This window comes from Neoarius graeffei, chromosome 1, assembly GCF_027579695.1.
Source record: "Neoarius graeffei isolate fNeoGra1 chromosome 1, fNeoGra1.pri, whole genome shotgun sequence".
Taxonomy (NCBI): Eukaryota; Metazoa; Chordata; class Actinopteri; order Siluriformes; family Ariidae; genus Neoarius; species Neoarius graeffei.
In genome coordinates this window covers 109368049-109386307 of record NC_083569.1, presented here as the reverse complement: position 1 = coordinate 109386307, position 18259 = coordinate 109368049, and the positions used below count along the sequence as shown (strand labels likewise).

Genomic DNA, 18259 nt, shown 5'->3' with positions numbered 1-18259 from the left:
GCCATGCCCAAAAAGGAGCGGATCTTCTTCTGTGAGGGTGTGACGCCATCACTGTCCATCAGATCTGACACTTGTACTTGGCTGATGGCCTCAACCTTCGCAGGATCTGTCTGCACTCCAACTTCAGAGATTACATGTCTGAGGAACCGCACAGCCTTTCTCATCAGGTAGCACTTTTTAGGGGCTAACTTGAGGTTGTGATTCTTCAGGCGGGAGAAGACCATCTCTAGACGCTCCAGCGCCAACTGTTCTGTAGGGGCAAAGACCATGAGGTCATCCAGATAGCACAAGAAGTTGGTGAAGTTTTCATCGCTGAAGATCGACAGCGTCATGCGCATGAAAGTAGCGATGCTATTGGACAGACCTTGAGGCATCCGGTTGTACTCATGCAGACCGAAGGGGGAAGAGAAGGCAGTGTATTTCTTATGGTCTTCACACAGAGGCACATTGTAAAAGCCAGACATCAGGTCCATGGTGGAAAAATAGGCGTTGCCACCAAGTGCAGCCAGTGCGTCGGCCTGGTGAGGCAGCAGGTGTGCATCCTTCAGAGTTCTGGCATTGAGACACCTGAAGTCAGTGCAGATGCGGACATCGCCATTCTTCTTCCACACGAGGACAAGTGGAGACGCATATTCACTGGTGGACTTCCGAATTATGCCTTTCTCCTCCATATCACTGATGGCAGTTCTCAGCTTCTCATAGTGATTAGGTGGCACTCTACGGTAAGGCAGGCGGAACGGCCTCTCATCCACCAGGTGTATCTTGTGTACAAACTTGGACGCTTCTCCACAGTCCAGCTTATGGCGAGAAAAGATGGTTTTGTACCTCTGAATGATGTGAAAGAGCTTCTCTCTCCACAGGTCTGAAACTTCACACGCATCCAGGTCCAGATCCTGAAGGCTGAGCTCTGCCAGTGCACTTGTGATGTCGTCCTTTGACATTGTTGTCTGGGCAGCAGACAGGGACTGAGGGAGAGACTGAATGGTGTTGGGCTGTGATAGATCTTCAGTGGCGATACAGGGAAACACATCTGCCAGTTTAGTGTTCTTTCTCAGCACGACCTGCTCAGAGGTAGGATTGATGAGTTTCATTGGCAGCCACCTGTCACCCCACATTGGCGTCACTACTCTGCCTACGAGGACTTTACTGGGCTTGCACCTTGCTGTGGTTGGCTCAACTATCACTGTACTGCCCACTGATATAGTTGCTGACGCAGGCAGTCTGCCCCATGTAAGATGTTCGCTCTGCAGCTGTAGAATGACACACTTTTGTAGCTTTAGTGTGCCGACCTTTTCTGGGACTGTCTCACCCCTCCATCTCTCTGTGTCAGAAAGGAAAGAAAGAAAGCGATGACAGTCCTCATCGTTGCCATCAGTAGGCGTGGACAGGAGCCGCCAGTAGCTGTCAGTCTTTCTCATCAGCTGCAGGATCTTTTTGATGGCGTTGCTGCCGAGTATCATGTCATCAGTCTGCCCAGGAACAACAAGCATTGGAATGACCATTTTGCAGTCATAGGCAACCACGTCCACATTATAAATTGTTTTAGGTGTAACTTGATGACCTCCACATCCGACAATGATGACGTCATCAGCAGGGCACTTTCTCAGGTCACTGTTGTGTTGGAGGAGGCGTGCTTCTGCAGCTTCACTCAGTGTGCATGCCATGGAACCACTGTCTATCATTGCTCTCAGTGTAACATTTGCTGCCAACACATCAGTGTAGAATAGACTGTCAGACTTTTGAACTTTATGTTGACCTTGAAAAATGACTGTTTTGTTAGTGAAGTGTGTGGACTGAAACGACATGTATGTGGACTCGTAGTCATTTTCGTTGGGAGGTGACTGAACAGGATCTGCATCGTCCTCCCCTGGACGCAGACCCATCAGTTTCCCGACTCAGCAGGCTTCAGCAGGGGGCATTTGTGTCTGGGGTGGTCAGGAGAGTGACACTGGAAGCAGAGCTTGTTGTTAAGGCAGTGAATCAGGGCAGTGTGAGCAGCATCTCCACATACAGTGCATGGCAGGCTATTCAGACCATCGATCTTAGGAAACTTAGGCTTGGAGTGCCTATTTGACATGGACTGGGCACGGGTTGACTTTTCAAGCAAAACTTTCTCCAGCACAGAAATGACACGGTCAAGGGCAGACGAGTCACTGGGCTTGGCTGCTGTGGAGGGCTGCTGGAAGGACGAAGGCGTCTCAGCGTCCATCAGGCCAGCTGTGTTGACGCGCACATCATCGCCTGGCTTTCTACACACAGCAGAGGCAGAGGCAGCACCTTTCAAACTGACTTCGAGGTGGTACTCATCTAGAACGGCCTGAACTTCCTCAGCAGACCACTTATCGATTGTCTTTGACCTGAAGGTCATGGCCAGCTCTTTGGATGGGCAGTTTCTGATAAACATACGTGTTGCTTCCAAGCCAGGGTTGTCTAGTGATTTACCTTGTTCTTTGAGACGGTCAATGGCAACGTCAGCGGCCCTGTTGAGTCTCAGCCAGTAGTCATAGGCATCTTCACAAACATGTGGCAGAGTGGTGTAGAAATCTGCTAGTGGGAGAGGAGAACAGGGGACAGTGGCAAAGTGTTTACGTAGCAGACTGTAGATGGCCTCTGGATTCTGAGTGACATCGACGCCAGTATTCCTTGTTCCAAACTTCACAACATCTCTTGCTCTGCCTCGCAGATGTGTACGTATTTCCTCCGCTTGCTGCTCAACTCTCAAGTTTGTCTTTTTCACGTAACTTCTCATAAGATCTTCCCACTCACGAATATTCACTGTGTCTGAGCTGTCACCTCTGAATGCAGGAGGCTCCTTCACCTTTCTGTGAGGCACAAACTGAACTTGTGACACGTCCAGACTCTGTGTGGATGTGTTTGTGGGTATGAACTGAACATGTGAAGTAGTGGATGATGCAGGAGCAAGTGTGGTGGATGTGTTTGCAGGTATGAAATGAGCATGTGAAGCAGTGGGTGTTGAAGGTGCAGGTGTAGGTGTGTGTAGTGTACTGAGGCATGCAAGTATGCTATCTGCCAGTTGCTGACCAATATCTCGAATTACATCACTCAACTGACTAGCTACCATAGGTGACTGTGTAGGGGGAGGCGAGCTAATGGTTTCAGCAACCTGTGGGACCTGTGGTATATGCTCAATACCGGGACTACTACTACCCTGAACAGGACTATCCAACCCCAGTGCTGGAAACCCTCTACCCTTATCTATGGAAGGACGACATGGAGTACTATGAGGCTGCAGTGTAAAACTCATTGTGAAATTACTATCTCACAATACCATCAATAGTCACGCTCGGTAAAAACAACAACAAAAGAAAATGAGAACACTCTGTCATGCCAGTGCAATGCAATATACTGTAAAATACCACAAAAACCACAATACAGATGATGTCCAGAACGATCCCGGGTCGGGCGAAGGTCCAACTCCACGGTCACGGCACCAATGTGACTGGTTTGGTTTGTGTCCCACTAGGGCTCATATGGACATCACAGGAGGCAGGTTTGGTCACAGCAGTATCCCCCTTTTTATTGCTGAAATACATAAAGTAGTGGTACAACGTGGGCATGAATTACGGCAGCAGGTCTCTGACAGGATTCTGGAAGCGTGGTCAGAACAAAGTTATGTTAGCCTGCTAATCAGACATGTACAAAATCATATTTAACTATCATTATGTTTAAAATATCAGTCTTAGTTTCCTAACTACACTACATAACACAGGACATATGCACACTCCAAAGACTTTATAGTATAAATAGTCTCGGACTGCTCATGAACGTGACCTACCTAATCAGTCTTCCAGAATGTTCTGAAGCAAGCCGTGCACCGTACCACCATATGAACTTACAGGAGCTACTCATAGAGGGTGCCCTTGTACCATTTTAAAATAATCTCATCTCATCTCATTATCTCTAGCCGCTTTATCCTGTTCTACAGGGTCGCAGGCAAGCTGGAGCCTATCCCAGCTGACTACGGGCGAAAGGCGGGGTACACCCTGGACAAGTCGCCAGGTCATCACAGGGCTGACACATAGACACAGACAACCATTCACACTCACATTCACACCTACGGTCAATTTAGAGTCACCAGTTAACCTAACCTGCATGTCTTTGGACTGTGGGGGAAACCGGAGCACCCGGAGGAAACCCACGCGGACACGGGGAGAACATGCAAACTCCACACAGAAAGGCCCTCACCGGCCCCGGGGCTCGAACCCGGACCTTCTTGCTGTGAGGCGACAGCGCTAACCACTACACCACCGTGCCGCCCATTTTAAAATAATGTTATACAGTATCAAGACGTACCCTGTTACACATGGTTATTTTTTTAAATAGCAGCCCATCTTGATGGCCAGTGTGTGAGCACTGAGTCTATATTTTGTCAGTGTGGATCCCTGTTCGTGTTTCATCACATTGCTTATGTAATCAGCTACAGTGTACTGTACTGTCCATTTAGGACCAGATAGTACTACATTTTGCTTTGTGTTTGTGTGTGTTCCAATGGGTGATGTAGGTTTGTTTTTATAATGTTATAATTTGGTGAGGTCTTTATTGTTCTTGTGTCCGGCTGCTCCTGATATAGAACCATGTTAGTGAACTGAGGTTCAGGACCAGCCAGGTGAGGAGACTCTCAGCTCAGCTCTTGGTATTGCAGTACTTTGTACAGTAGTTATAGGTCTGGGGTCACTGTGTTTTGGTGGAGCCAATATTTGATAGATCTTTTCTGAATTTTTAGCAATAGTGGGAATCATCCTAATTCAGCTCTGTAGACATTTTTTGTCATGTTTCAGTGATTTGTTTGTGTAATTTCAATTGGGTGTTTATCCCATTTGTGTAAAATTTTGGGTTGTAAGTAGCCCCCAGACCTCACTACCTCACAGCAGAATTTGTTTGGTTACTGATTCATATAATTTGAGCCAGATTTGAATTGGAATTTGAAAGTGAATTTGCTTTTTAATTATGCAGAATGCACTGTCTTCTTTGTCAGCTCATTCATTGCTGGACTGAAATTTCCAGTGGAACTCATTTTCAATCTGAAGTAATTGTATTCTTTTCAGTTTTCTATTTTGTGTGTCCCTAAAGTGAAATATGATGTTTCTTTCATATCTGGTTCTTTTTTGAAAAATAATTAGTTTTGGTCTTGTTGAGGTTAACTGTAAGGGCCCAGGTCTGACAGCACTGCTGCAGCAAGTTCAGATCCTACTGTAAACCCTGAATGCTGGGGGACAGCAAGACCAGGTCATCTGCATACAACAGGAATCTGACCTCTGAATGCTGTAGTGTGAGACTGTGTGCTGCTGATCGATCTAAAATGGAGGCTAATTTGTTAACATTTTAATTAAATCATGTTGCTCTTAGGCAGCAACCCTGTCTCATTCCAAAATCCTGAGAGAATAATGTTGTTCTTTTGTTACCAATTTTATTTCTGCACTTGTTCATGTACATGGATTTGATGACATCATATGTTTTACCCCAACACCACTTTCAAGAAGTTTATAATATAAATAGACCTTTGTGCCAAATAGAATCAAATGCTTTTTGTAACTCTATAAAACATGTAAATATTTAGTTTTTGTTTTGGTTAACATGTAGGGCAATGAGCATGCATAAGGTGTAAATATGATGTGATTTGGTATAAATCCAATTTGACTTTTATTCAAGACATTGTGTTTCATAAGGAATTCTATAAGTCTCAAGTTAATGATGCTGCATAAAACCTCCCCAGGCTACTGTTTGCACAGATGTCTTGACTGGGTCAAATCTATCTCTACTTTTGAAAATGGGTGTTAAGACCTTGAGTCTAGATGTCAGGGAAGTAACCTATACTCAAAATTATGATGAATCGTTTAAGATAAGGTAATTTGAATTTATTATTAATAATAATAATAATAATAGGGTGGCACGGTGGTGTAGTGGTTAGCGTTGTCACCTCACAGCAAGAAGGTCCGGGTTCGAGCCCTGTGGCCAACGAGGGCCTTTCTGTGCGGAGTTTGCATGTTCTCCCCGTGTCTGCGTGGGTTTCCTCCGGGTGCTCCAGTTTCCCCCACAGTCCAAAGACACGCAGGTTAGGTTAACTGGTGACTCTAAATTGACCGTAGGTGTGAATGTGAGTGTGAATGGTTGTCTGTGTCTATGTGTCAGCCCTGTGATGACCTGGTGACTTGTCCAGGGTGTACTCCACCTTTCGCCAGTAGTCAGCTGGGATAGGCTCCAGCTTGCCTGTGACCCTGTAGAACAGGCTAAAGCAGCTAGAGATAATGAGATGAGATAATAATAATTTACTTGTGTACTTAATCATTGCTATCAGGCCCACTTGCTTTGTTGGATTTGAGATTGCCTAATTTGTTTGAAAGTTCCTGCTCAGTAATGGGGAATCCAGAGGTTTCTGGGAGTCTTGCCAGTTGTAACTTGTTCAGTTTTTCAATTGTAGTAATTTGTTCATTTTTGTTATTGTTATTTGGAGTATAAAGTGATTTTATGTTGCCATTTTGTATTGCCAATTCTGATTTAGATTTATTTGTTTTTTTCAGTGCTCCCAGAAACTATTAGTGTTTATGGACTCAGTTGGTGTCAGTTGTGTTTGTGTATATTAGGCTCTTTTGAGTTGGAGTGTACACTTATAGAATTTTTTTGGTACTATAAAATCTGATAGTTTAGATTTAAGACAAATTATGATTCCCCCCCAACTCTCCTTTTTTTAATGGTAGGGTGTTTAATAGATGGTATAATTAACTCTTTTTACAGTTTGTGGGACAGTGAGTGAGTGATCTACACCAGGTTTCCTGGAGGATTGTAATGTCTGCGTTTTTTGTGTTTTATTTTAAATTCACAAGTTTCACTTTTGCACTCAAACAGAGAAGAGGTAATGCCCAGAATGTTCCACATAGAAATTCGATAATGGTTTCATTGGAGGAGAAGAAATTAAATCGGATTACAAATGCAAATGGTTTTAAGACAGAGATAAACCTGTATGGAACAAAGGTAATACGTACCTAGTTTAAATGGTTTCCCAGGTCAACTTCTTGGAAGGCAGCTATACTCTCCACTATAACACTGTTTTCTGTAGTGCAGTGGTTACAACATGCAAAACATTTTACTGCAATGTCACTCCATCACTCAATATGGGAATTAAATTAATTTTGAGGACAAATCCTGATTGTGTGTGTGTGAGAGAGAGAGAGAGAGAGAGAGGTCTGTTTTTAATAGAGTTTATTTTTAACACCAGATTTTATTACAGTTCTCATTCATGCTCTTTACTCTCTTCCCTCAGCCAGGCCTGCAAATGGGAGAACCCCTCAAATTACCAACTACTGATGCTCTGTGAAAACTCGCACTTTACGGCACTCTTCAGTCTTTCTCATTTATGCACAATTTCTCTCCTTTCATGTGTATATTGTGGAATTATCAGTATAATCTTTACAGAAATTAATAAAAATTTAAGGATCTTGAGTGTGTATAAAATAGAATGCCTTTATTGTCACTGCACAAATGTACAATGAAATTTAGTTCATCATAGGAGAGCAAAGCCACTGCATACATGTGTGCCACCACTCTTGGGCACTTCAGCCCAAGGCCATCCCATGTTAACCTAACCTGCATGTCTTTGGGGGAAACCAGAGCACCCGGAGGAAACCCACGCAGACAACATGCAAACTCCATAGAGAAAGGCCCCCATCAGCCGCTGGGCTTGAACCCAGAACCTTCTTGCTGTGAGGTGACAGTGCTAACCACCATGCTCTCTCATATATTGGGCTGTTCGAATTGAACGAACCATGAAATGTCCTAGTAATCTTTACAAGGATGATGATGTAGATTGAGCTCCTATGCTGAATTAAATAGATAAGATAATCGAGACAATCTACATAAACACAAAAGCAAAGCTCACTAGTGAACAGCACAAAACTGCTTCCCAAGCCATGCAGTTACAGTGAGCCATGATAACTTCTCCATCCTGTTTCACCAATACCCAGTTGTTTAAAGGGGTTTCTGTGGATCTTTGTGAATGATTTAGCTGGAAGAGAAGAGAAGGAAGGATTGAAAATCGAGCGGCTGTGGCTTGTTTACCCCAATACTAAAACTTGTAGCGTCCTAGCAACCATCACAAAGACGTATACAGAAAGCCCAAAAATTCCTCCTTACACTGGCAAAAGCGATACAGGATTTATCTTGTAGTGTCCTGATCCCCAGACCTTTAAACCAGCCACATATAAGAAGTTGTACTCCTCCATGCTCTTATCTGTGTGTCTGCGTAGAATGATGGCTACAGGGCTGACACATAGAGACAACCATTCACGGTCAATTTAGAGCCACTAATTAGCCTAACCTGCATGTCTTTGGACTGTGGGGGAAACCAGAGCACCTAGAGGAAACCCACACAGAGAACATGTAAACTCTACACAGAAAGGCCCTTGTCAGCCACTGGGCTTGAACCCAGGACCTTCTTGCTGTGAGGCAACAGTGCTAACCACTACACCACTGTGCCACTGTCTGGGAACTCAACAGATAGATAATTTTCCAAATCATTGGAAAAATCTTTCTTTGTTAGCATGTAAGATTCTATCCCATTGCAAAGAACAACTTTCTGAATGTATCTTGACAGAGGCCAACGCACTAAACTGCGAAAGTAGTTGGAAACAGTTTCACTAACTCTTTGCATTAGGGCAGCCAAACTGTTTTGCCTGACCAGCACTTCATTCACTGGAAGTAAACTCACAAGCAAAAGTCACGTGACTCAATACAACCTATTGCAACTCATATAACGACTCTTTACAACCGTGATGAGCAGAAAAGCATCTCAGCATGCAACAGAGAAGAGCACATTGGGTTCCACTCCTGCAGCCAAGAACAGGAATCTTAGAATCAAGAATAAGTTCCTTTTAAAGTGGCCGGTGAGTGTATATTAATGAAATGTATGCTTACAACAAATGTATAATTGCTTTGGTAAGTCATACGCAAAATATATAAACTTTGTTCTAGTAGTTCACTTTTTTCAAACAGAACAATTAAAGAACTAGCTTTCTGTTGGTGGTGTTTATCTGTTGATGAAAGGTTTAATAATTTCATATTAGGAAAAATCTTAATGGATCAGAGACATTTCCTGAAAGCAAATGTAAAATGAATTCAATGTGTGCTGTCTTCTGTAGATCATCTCTAAACCCGTATATTTTTCTCCCCAAAATTTACATGTTCTTGGAACAACTATCCTGAAAAATTTAAAGCAGCTGTTTCACAAGTGTTATCCTAACCCAGATGCTTTGATATTAATGTATTTTTGCCAAGATTAAAAAAAATGTTTCTTTGCTTATGGTTTTAACTTTTCTTAACTTTATTCATTTAAATGATATAACAGGTTTTGTTTGTATTATGAAGATTTGTCTGTAATCAGTAGTGCTGTACAATTATTTTGTGTTGATTTGAATGTTCTATGAAGCTTCTAAAAATACATAATAAAAGCTATTGTGATCTGCTAGCTTTCAATGTTTTATTAAATTCTGTATTCATGTCAGCTCCTTTATTAAAGGTAGACTGCCTTTCAGGTTTTTCAAGTGTAGGTCATAAAAAGAATTTTCCATGACACCCAATTATTTTTGTTTAGTGGATCAAAAGCCACTGAATTCGAATCACAGACCTCCAATTTTATTAGTTTTTTTTTTAAATAGAACAATTAATGAATTTAGGGCCATGTAGCCCTAAATTCTCCACTATTTTTTCCTGCTTCACCATGACCCAATTCAAGATACTACGTCATGCATCATATGGTGGGCTTTCCCTCTTTGCGCAAGGCATTGTGGGATACAAATTTGAAACAGGAGAGAAAAATGGAGGACGTGAGTGTGCAAATGAAATGTGAAAGACCGACTCCAGTAACAGAAAGTGAGAAGAAAACACGTTATGTTGTGAAGCAAAGGAAACGCAGGGCCAAACTAATAAATATTGGCAGTCAGTGAGCACCTTGGTGTGATTAGCTATTTGTTTAATGACTCATTGCACAGTCAGAGGTAAACCTGTGGATGGCAGTAATGCAACACTGGATGCCAGCTGCCTTTTACCCAAAAGAAGAAGGAAAAAAAGAAGCTAAACCTGCGCATGCACACCCGGACTTCCTCTGTCTGCTTGACTGCATGAAGAGAGCTATTTCATGCACATTATTTGCTAGGGAATTCCTTCAAATTAAATAACTTCCCAGCCACAGAATGGCCTGTTGTTGTTTTTTTTTAGAGATATTGCAGAAATAAACATCTTTGTATATCACAATGACAATTTCAGAGGGAATGAAATTTCACTGATTTTATGAAATCAAAAGGCTGTATAGCTTTAACCTTCATAATTATGAAAATACATAAACAAACAAAAATGTCCTTATTTTAGGGAACTTCACCATATAGTATCTCATTACTGATGTGTTGCTGCCATGTGATGTTTTGAACCACTCTTAACATCTTTGCACCATCTAGTGTACAGAGTAGGAACAAAATCAAAAACAAGATATTTTAATGAATACCTGGAATATAAGTGATACATTTCTTTCCAAAATATAGCAAAAGAAACACTCGGCTATGCATGAAATAACAAAAGAAATGGATCCAGGTAATTTTGAACTATGTTGTGCATTAGAAGGGTAATGATAGAAAAAAATATTCAAAAAGAAATGAAAATAAGAATTTTTGATAAATCAAAAACAGATAAATTGAAGAATACATGAAAGACCAAATGATGAGATTAATTTATTGGAAAGATACGTAAAATAAAAACTTGTTTCACCCATGTTGTGCATCAAAGGGGTAAGACAGGTCCGAGAGGCTAGGTAAGATTCCCTCCTAGCATTCAGAGAACATGTGGAAGAGACTAGCAAGTGTACAGGTATTAACTTGCAATCTTAGTACATTACCACCATCTGCAGGACCTTGTGAATGCTTTTGGGAATATTAATGCTTTAAATTATCAAGAAAGAATGAAAGATAATTAAATTCCATTTGCAAGACCAGTCATTCTTAGAAATGTAAAAACAGTCGTGGATCATGCCACAGGTTCTAAACTCATCAGGCTATTTCATGTCAACCCACATTCTACATTTTGCCACTTCAGGTAGATCCTCTTTTTTCATTTATTTATTTATTTCTTATTATAATGATTATTATTTATTTGGTTTTTTTTTTTTTTCATTTTCCCTTCAGCCCAGAAGTACCCTTCCCAATAGTCCATACATGCATCCTTGAAAAAAATTCCCAAAAAAGACACGGTCTTTGGTGGAATTGAATGGATCCTCAACACTGGAACAGTCCTCTGGTGGGATTCAATAATGTGGCATCCTTGACTGCAGTCTGTAAAGGATCCTTCCTTGATATTGAGGCTGCATTCCAATAGTTCATCCTTTGTCCTTTCCAAACCACTTTTCCTTGAACTTGATGGAAAATGTCATGAGGTCAAGAAAAGATGTGAAGGAGAGTTCTTAAGAAAAAGACAACTGCAGTGCTAAGAGAATCCGACTGCACTTACACTAAGCTACGTAATTAGTGTAATTTGGTGGACGTTATAGACGTGGGTCTGCTGTCTGAAACTCCAGTGTTCTGAAGACAAAAAAAAACCAACTCATCTTCACCCTGTGTGCTCTTCCCATGTTGTTTCATGCAGGCTATGTAAATGTTGACAACATGGTTTAAAATATTACTTCATTACCAAGGTTGGAATTGAAATAAAAAAAAAAGGAATATAGGCTACCAGTCACAAAACCCAAACAAAATGATTGTCACATTGAGATTGGTTGCTCACGCTCACCTTCCTGCCCACTCATAGGCTAGGCCCACCAAAATTCTTTGAACAGCAGCATCAAATCTAATTAAGGAACATCACAAAAGAGGGAGTGCTGTTGTAATGAACATCAGCTGTGATTCATTACAGCAGCATGACCTTGGGTTTGATATTGCTGTTTATACAACAGTTCTATAAACAAGAAATTAATATTGAGTAAGTGATGTTTTTTATACAGTGTGGCCAAATGTTCCCTTTATTTTTGATCTGCGAGCAGAAATAGATCCCAAAGAAGCCACAGTCACTTTATAGCATGTCCGCTAGCTGGCTAGCTCATGTTGATTTGTACATTCCTGTGAAAGGTGCTTCTGGTAAAAATTGGTGTACCTTCTTGCTTTTCGTCTTTATCTGACTAACTTTCATACTTTAAGTCAAAAGGTATATTCCTGCAAATGTATCATTTGCCATGTTTGCTGATGTCCGTAACATCAGTTACAATTTGGAGTAACAATGGAGTAACAATTTTGAACTAGGAATTGGAATTTTACTTGGTTGAGTGGAGTAATACACAAAGTGAAATATCCCAGTGTTGTTATCAAGAAATATCAACAGTCTTGGAATGCCACTCGACCACTCAAATTAGTGGACCAGAACTAACTATTGTTCTAGAACTATTGTTGGAATAATATATTTTCTCGGGTCAGCAAGGAGGCTTAATGCTGAAACCAGGAACTAGGATATAAAAGATATAAGTCGTCTCTCCTTTTCTTCACTCCACTGGCGTTGAAACGCTGCCATCTTTGTTGAAAATTTCAGAATCTTTCAGGTGGTCATGTGATTCTCTGCTAGATGATACACAGGGCAACTTTTTGGGCAGTGTTGCTGGACGATTGCGCTTCGACACTTTCCCATTGAGAGTGGGCAACATAATTTCTATCTGAACAATTTTGATCATTTTGGGCAACTTTTTAAGATCATCCAATCAGAGTGCTAGCAGCAAATCACATGACCACCTGAGAGCTTCTGAAATTTTCAACAAAGATGGCAGCGTTTCAGTGGCAGTGGAATGAAGAAAAAGAGAGACGACATATCTTTTTATGCTGGTAAGTTATGTGTAAACCCAAAGTGGTGAATTTACTGTAATTAAGACATCTATTTTTGTGTGCTCAGGTTGTAATTAAAACATTGATTTTTTTTTTCAGCACAGTGTAAACTGCCGTTACCTAACCACCACTCCATCGAGATTGAATGGGATTTAGCTAACTAGCAGTGGTTTTTGGGAACATAGCTGAAAGTTATCACTAGCTATGTAGGGATAACGTTAGCTCTCTTGCGTTAAGTTAAACGTGATGGGCAGCTCTTGTTTTTTTTTTTGAGAGTGGTAATAGAGCTTGTCTAAGTTATCGTCTGATCTAATTCACATACAGAGCACAACCACTTGTGGAACTCGAGGACAAAACAGTACAAACTTTGGGATGTAAAAAAGAAAGAAAGCCCTTCAGAAGCTCTGTCAGCCCCTTTTCTTCCTCAGCAGCATCTCCTGGTCCAGGTTCTTTTTCCTTTTTTTTTTTTGCTGAGATGAGAATTAAACGATTATGTTTTTGTGATGTATGTGTCAGTTATTAGTTACAGCATTTTTAAAGAGATTTAAAAAGCATTTATTATTAACAGAATGTGGTTATTTTGACTTCCATCCATCATCTGTAGCCACTTATCCTGTTCTACAGGGTTGCAGGCAAGCTGGAGCCTATCTCAGCTGACTATGGGCAAGATGCGGGGTACACCCTGGACAAGTCGCCAGATTATCACAGGGCTGACACAGAGACAAACAACCATTCACACTCACAGTCAAGTCAAGTCAAGTTTATTTGTATAGCGCTTTTAACAATAAACATTGTTGCAAAGCAGCTTTACAGAATTTGAATGACTTAAAATATGAGCTAATTTTATCCCTAATCTATCCCCAGTGAGCACGCCTGTGATGATGGTGGCAAGAAAAAACTCCCTCAGATGACATGAGGAAGAAACCTCGAGAGGAACCAGACTCAAAAGGGAACCCATCCTCATCTGGGCAACAACAGACAACATGACTAACATTAACAGTCCTAACATAAAGTCAGCTTCGTTGATGCTATAAACCCCCCACCGACGGAAACCCGAGCGCAAAACCGTTCACGACAACCGCAGTCCCAAAGTCAGCAAGTCAACTGCAGTCCTAAAGTCAGCAAGTCAATTGCAGTCCTAAAGTCAGCAAGTCAACTGCAGTCCTAAAGTCAGCAAGTCAACTGCAGTCCCCAGCCACAAAAGCACCCCTGCAAGAGTCCAGAGCTTCCTCCAGGCACGACCCCCAACTGTCCACATGGGGCCGCCCTCCACAGGAGTGATGCGATGAGACTCCAACCAGACACTGTTAGGACTAGGACTGTTTTGGCCTCTAGAGGCCGCTGTTATTTCCTTTTCTTGTTATGTTTGTTTTGGCCTCTAGAGGCCGCCACTGTTCTGTGTTTTATGTTTGTTGTTTTCCATGTGTCTTGTGCCCTGCCTAGTCCTCATTAGTGTCACCTGTGTCCTATTTTAGTTTGTGTATTTATACCCCTGAGTTCAGTCCTCTTGTCACGGAGTCTTTGTGCTGTTATGTTTAGCTCCAGTTACCTTTGTACCGTGTTCCTTGCCTTTGTCTTTTTGGTTTTGCACTTTGCTTTTCTTTTTGGACTTTTGGATATTTTTTATTTTTCCCTTCATCTTCTGAGCGTTTTGGATTATTTCTTTTGGACTGTAAATATTGTAAATAAACCTTTTGATACTTTTCTACTTCCGCCTCACGCCTCTGCACTTGAGTCATTCCCCTGGTGGCTTAGTGGGGGTTTGCTGGATTATCACACCAGCGACCCAGGTTCGAATCCCAGCAAAACCCTAACAGACACAGGGCACCAGGATGGATCAGGCAGGTCCGAGGAGCAGAAGAGGTCAGCATCTCCATCCCAGGACCGACATGTAACTCAGAGGGACAGGTTGGGGGGGGAACACAGGTTGTTAGGTATGCCCAATGACACCTGAATAAGTAGGAACAGTATACATATTGCACTGAGTACAAGCAGGGACTCCAACAACTAACTATGACAGCATAACTAAAAGGGGAGAGCCAGAAGGTAACACAAGCATGAGGGAGCCCCAGGATATAAAGCAGCCAGCCACTACACCGTCAACAAACTCGAGTGAGCAAGTGGTAAACATCCCAGTTTACCAAAACACTCTATGTCTGAGGACCCTCCAGATCTACACCTTTACCTCATAAACACCATTGAAAAAAGGCTTGACTAAACAGGTGTGTTTTCAGCCGAGACTTAAACACTGAGACTGTGTCTGATTCCCGAACACAACTTGGAAGTCTGTTCCATAACTGTGGGGCTTTGTAAGAAAAGGCTCTGCCCCCTGATGTAGCCTTCACTATATGAGGTACCAGCAGATAGCCTGCACCTTTTGATCTAAGTAGGCGTGGTGGGTCATAGAGGAGCAGAAGTTCACTCAGGTACTGTGGTGCAAGACCATTCAGTGTTTTAAAGGTCAATAGTAGTATTTTATAATCAATACGAAATTTGATTGGGAGCCAATGCAGTGTGGATAAGACAGGGGTGATGTGGTCATATTTTCTAGTTCTAGTAAGGACCTTGCTGCTGCATTCTGAACTAACTGGAGCTTGTTTATGCACTTATTGGAACATCCAGACAGTAAGGCATTACAATAATCCAACCTGGTGATAACAAAAGCATGAACTAGTTTTTCCACGTCATGTAGTAACATTAAATTTCTTATCTTAGCAATATTTCTGAGATGAAAGAAAGCTATCCGGGTAATGTTATCAGTGTGAGTTTTGAATGAAAGACTGGGGTTAATAATCACTCCTAGGTCTTTTACTGCTGCACGTGAAGAAACAGAAAGGCCATCCAGAGTCACTGTGAAATCAGAAAACTTACTTCTAGCTGCATGTGGTCCTAGTACAAGTACTTCAGTCTTGTCAGAGTTAAGCAGAAGGAAATTAATAAGCATCCAGTGTCTAATGTCCTTTACACATTCCTCAATTCTATTAAGCTGGTGTCTCTCATCAGGTTTTGCAGAAACATACAACTGTGTGTCATCAGCATAACAGTGGAAGCTAATACAATGTTTATGAATAATATCACCCAGAGGTAACATATATAAAGAAAAAAAGCAGTGGACCCAAGACAGAACCTTGTGGAACACCAAACTTTACCTCAGTACATCGAGAAATATCACCATTTATATCAACATACTGAAAACGATCAGTTAAATAAGACCTGAGCCAGGAGAGGGCCATTCCCTTAACTCCCACAATATTTTCTAGTCTATCCAGAAGAACGGAATGATCAGTGGTATCAAATGCTGTACTAAGGTCAAGCAACACAAGCAACGAGACACAGCCCTGATCAGACGCCAACAGTAGGTCATTTATTACTTTAACCAGAGCTGTCTCTGTGCTATGATGAGGTCTAAATCCTGACTGATACATTTCAAGGATGTTATTCCTATGTAAATATAAGCATAACTGCTGTGCCACAGCTTTTTCAAGGATCTTGGAGATAAAGGGGAGGTTTGATATTGGCCGATAATTGGACAGCTGACAGGGATCAAGGTCAGGTTTTTTAATCAGAGGTTTGATAACTGCTAATTTAAAGGACTCACAGTCAATTTAAAGCCACCAATTAGCCTAACCTGCATGTCTTTGGACTGTGGGGGAAACCGGAGCACCCAGAGGAAACCCCCACAGACGGGGGGAAGAACACGCAAACTCCACACAGAAAGGCCCTCGCCGGCCGCTGGGCTCAAACCCATGACCTTCTTGCTGTGAGGCAACAGTGTTAACCACTACACCACCGTGCCGCCCATTAGTTTGACTTATAAATGTTAAAATAATGGCAAATTATATTTTGACCAAAGTATCTATTCAGTTTTGTTCCAGAAGTGATACTTTCTTGAGCGAAATAAAGGCTGAAGCCAAGACAAAAGTGACAGCTGCAAATGTTTCAGTATCCATCTTTGCCGTGTCTGTCTCCCTGGCAATAGATTTGCTCTTATCTGATTGTTGTTGCCAAAAGTCTGTTGCCCTAATTAGTTGCCCAGTGTCTCACCTGGTTGTCCGTTGCCGGCAACATTGCCCAAAAAGTTGCCCTGTGTATCATCACCTTAATTGTTTTTATCGTATTCTCACTGAACTATTTTGATTTTGGTCTGAAAATATGTTAAAGGCTTGAATTTCTATTTTACTTACAGTGCTAACCAAACAACACATTTCACTTTAGAATTTTTATTTAAATTTTTATTTACAGAAAATACATCAGTGGGTGGCACGGTGGTGTCGTGGTTAGCACTGTCGCCTCACAGCAAGAAGGTCCTGGGTTCGAGCCCAGCGGCTGGCGAGGACCTTTCTGTATGGAGTTTGCATGTTCTCCCTGTGTCTGTGTGCAGTCCAAAGACATGCAGGTTAGGCTAATTGGTGGCTCTAAATTGACCATAGGTGTGAATCTGAGTGTGAATGGTTGCTTGTCTCTGTGTCAGCCCTGCGATAACCTGGTGACTTGTCCAGGGTGTACCCCACCTCTCGCCCATAGTCAGCTGGGATAGGCTCCAGCTTGCCTGCGACCCTGTAGAACAGGATAAGTGGCTACAGATAATGGATGGATGGACATCAGTGTTTTGTTTTTTTTGGTTTTTTGGTTTTCACATTTTCCAACTCCACTCAAAAATTAAATGTCCAGAATATACACGGACCCAAACATACAAGCAGACTGTGGGAAAGAAGAAACAGCGGAGTATCTTATGCTACACTGTGAAACATGAACCAGAAACAAAACATCTGATTCAAAACCTCAGAAAGATTAAAGTACACTCTGATTTAATTGATATTCTACAAAACAATTCAAGAACTGAGTGTTATCAAGAATGCTACTTCAGTAGTATTCTTTTTTGAAGATTGTAAATACTAGCCAAAAACATTATCAAGGACCCAACCCATCCTGGACATGGACTCTTTACCCCTCTGACATCTGGAAAGCACTACAGAACTCTGTTCGCCCGCACAACCCAGTTGAGGAATAGTTTTTACTTCATAGCTCTCACACTACTGAACTCACAGTACTCACTGCCTTCCCCCCACTAATCCACAGGTCTGAACAGCACACCGCCACTCACTCACTGATGCTACAGTGGTATGCAAAAGTTTGGGCACCCCTGGTCAAAATTGCTGTTACTGTGAACAGTTAAACAAGTTGAAGATGAAATGATCTCCAAAAGGCATAAAGTTAAAGATGACTCATTCCCTTTATATTTTAAGCAAAAGCAATTTTTTAAATTTTTATCTTTTACATTTTCAAAATGACAAAAAAGGAAAAGGGCCTGAAGCAAAAGTTTGGGCACCCTGCATGGTTAGTACCTAGTAACACCCCCTTTGGCAAGTATCACAGCTTGTAAACACTTTTTGTAGCCA

The 18259-nt window shown here is 41.8% G+C and overlaps 1 protein-coding gene across 6 annotated transcripts in view; it reads left to right on the top strand.

Moving 5' to 3' along the window:
- The window catches only part of LOC132881702 (E3 ubiquitin/ISG15 ligase TRIM25-like), a 49138-nt gene extending 34617 nt beyond the window's left edge, over positions 1-14521 (top strand). For 2 of the 6 annotated variants that reach the window (XM_060914486.1, XM_060914478.1), the window contains one exon: positions 7284-9478. In XM_060914486.1, the coding sequence (XP_060770469.1) occupies positions 7284-7333 (50 nt within the window). In that variant the 3' untranslated portion in view covers positions 7334-9478. The other 4 variants (XR_009654071.1, XM_060914497.1, XM_060914518.1 and 1 more) reach the window with 4 other exon arrangements.
- Positions 14522-18259: the final 3738 nt, after the last annotated feature.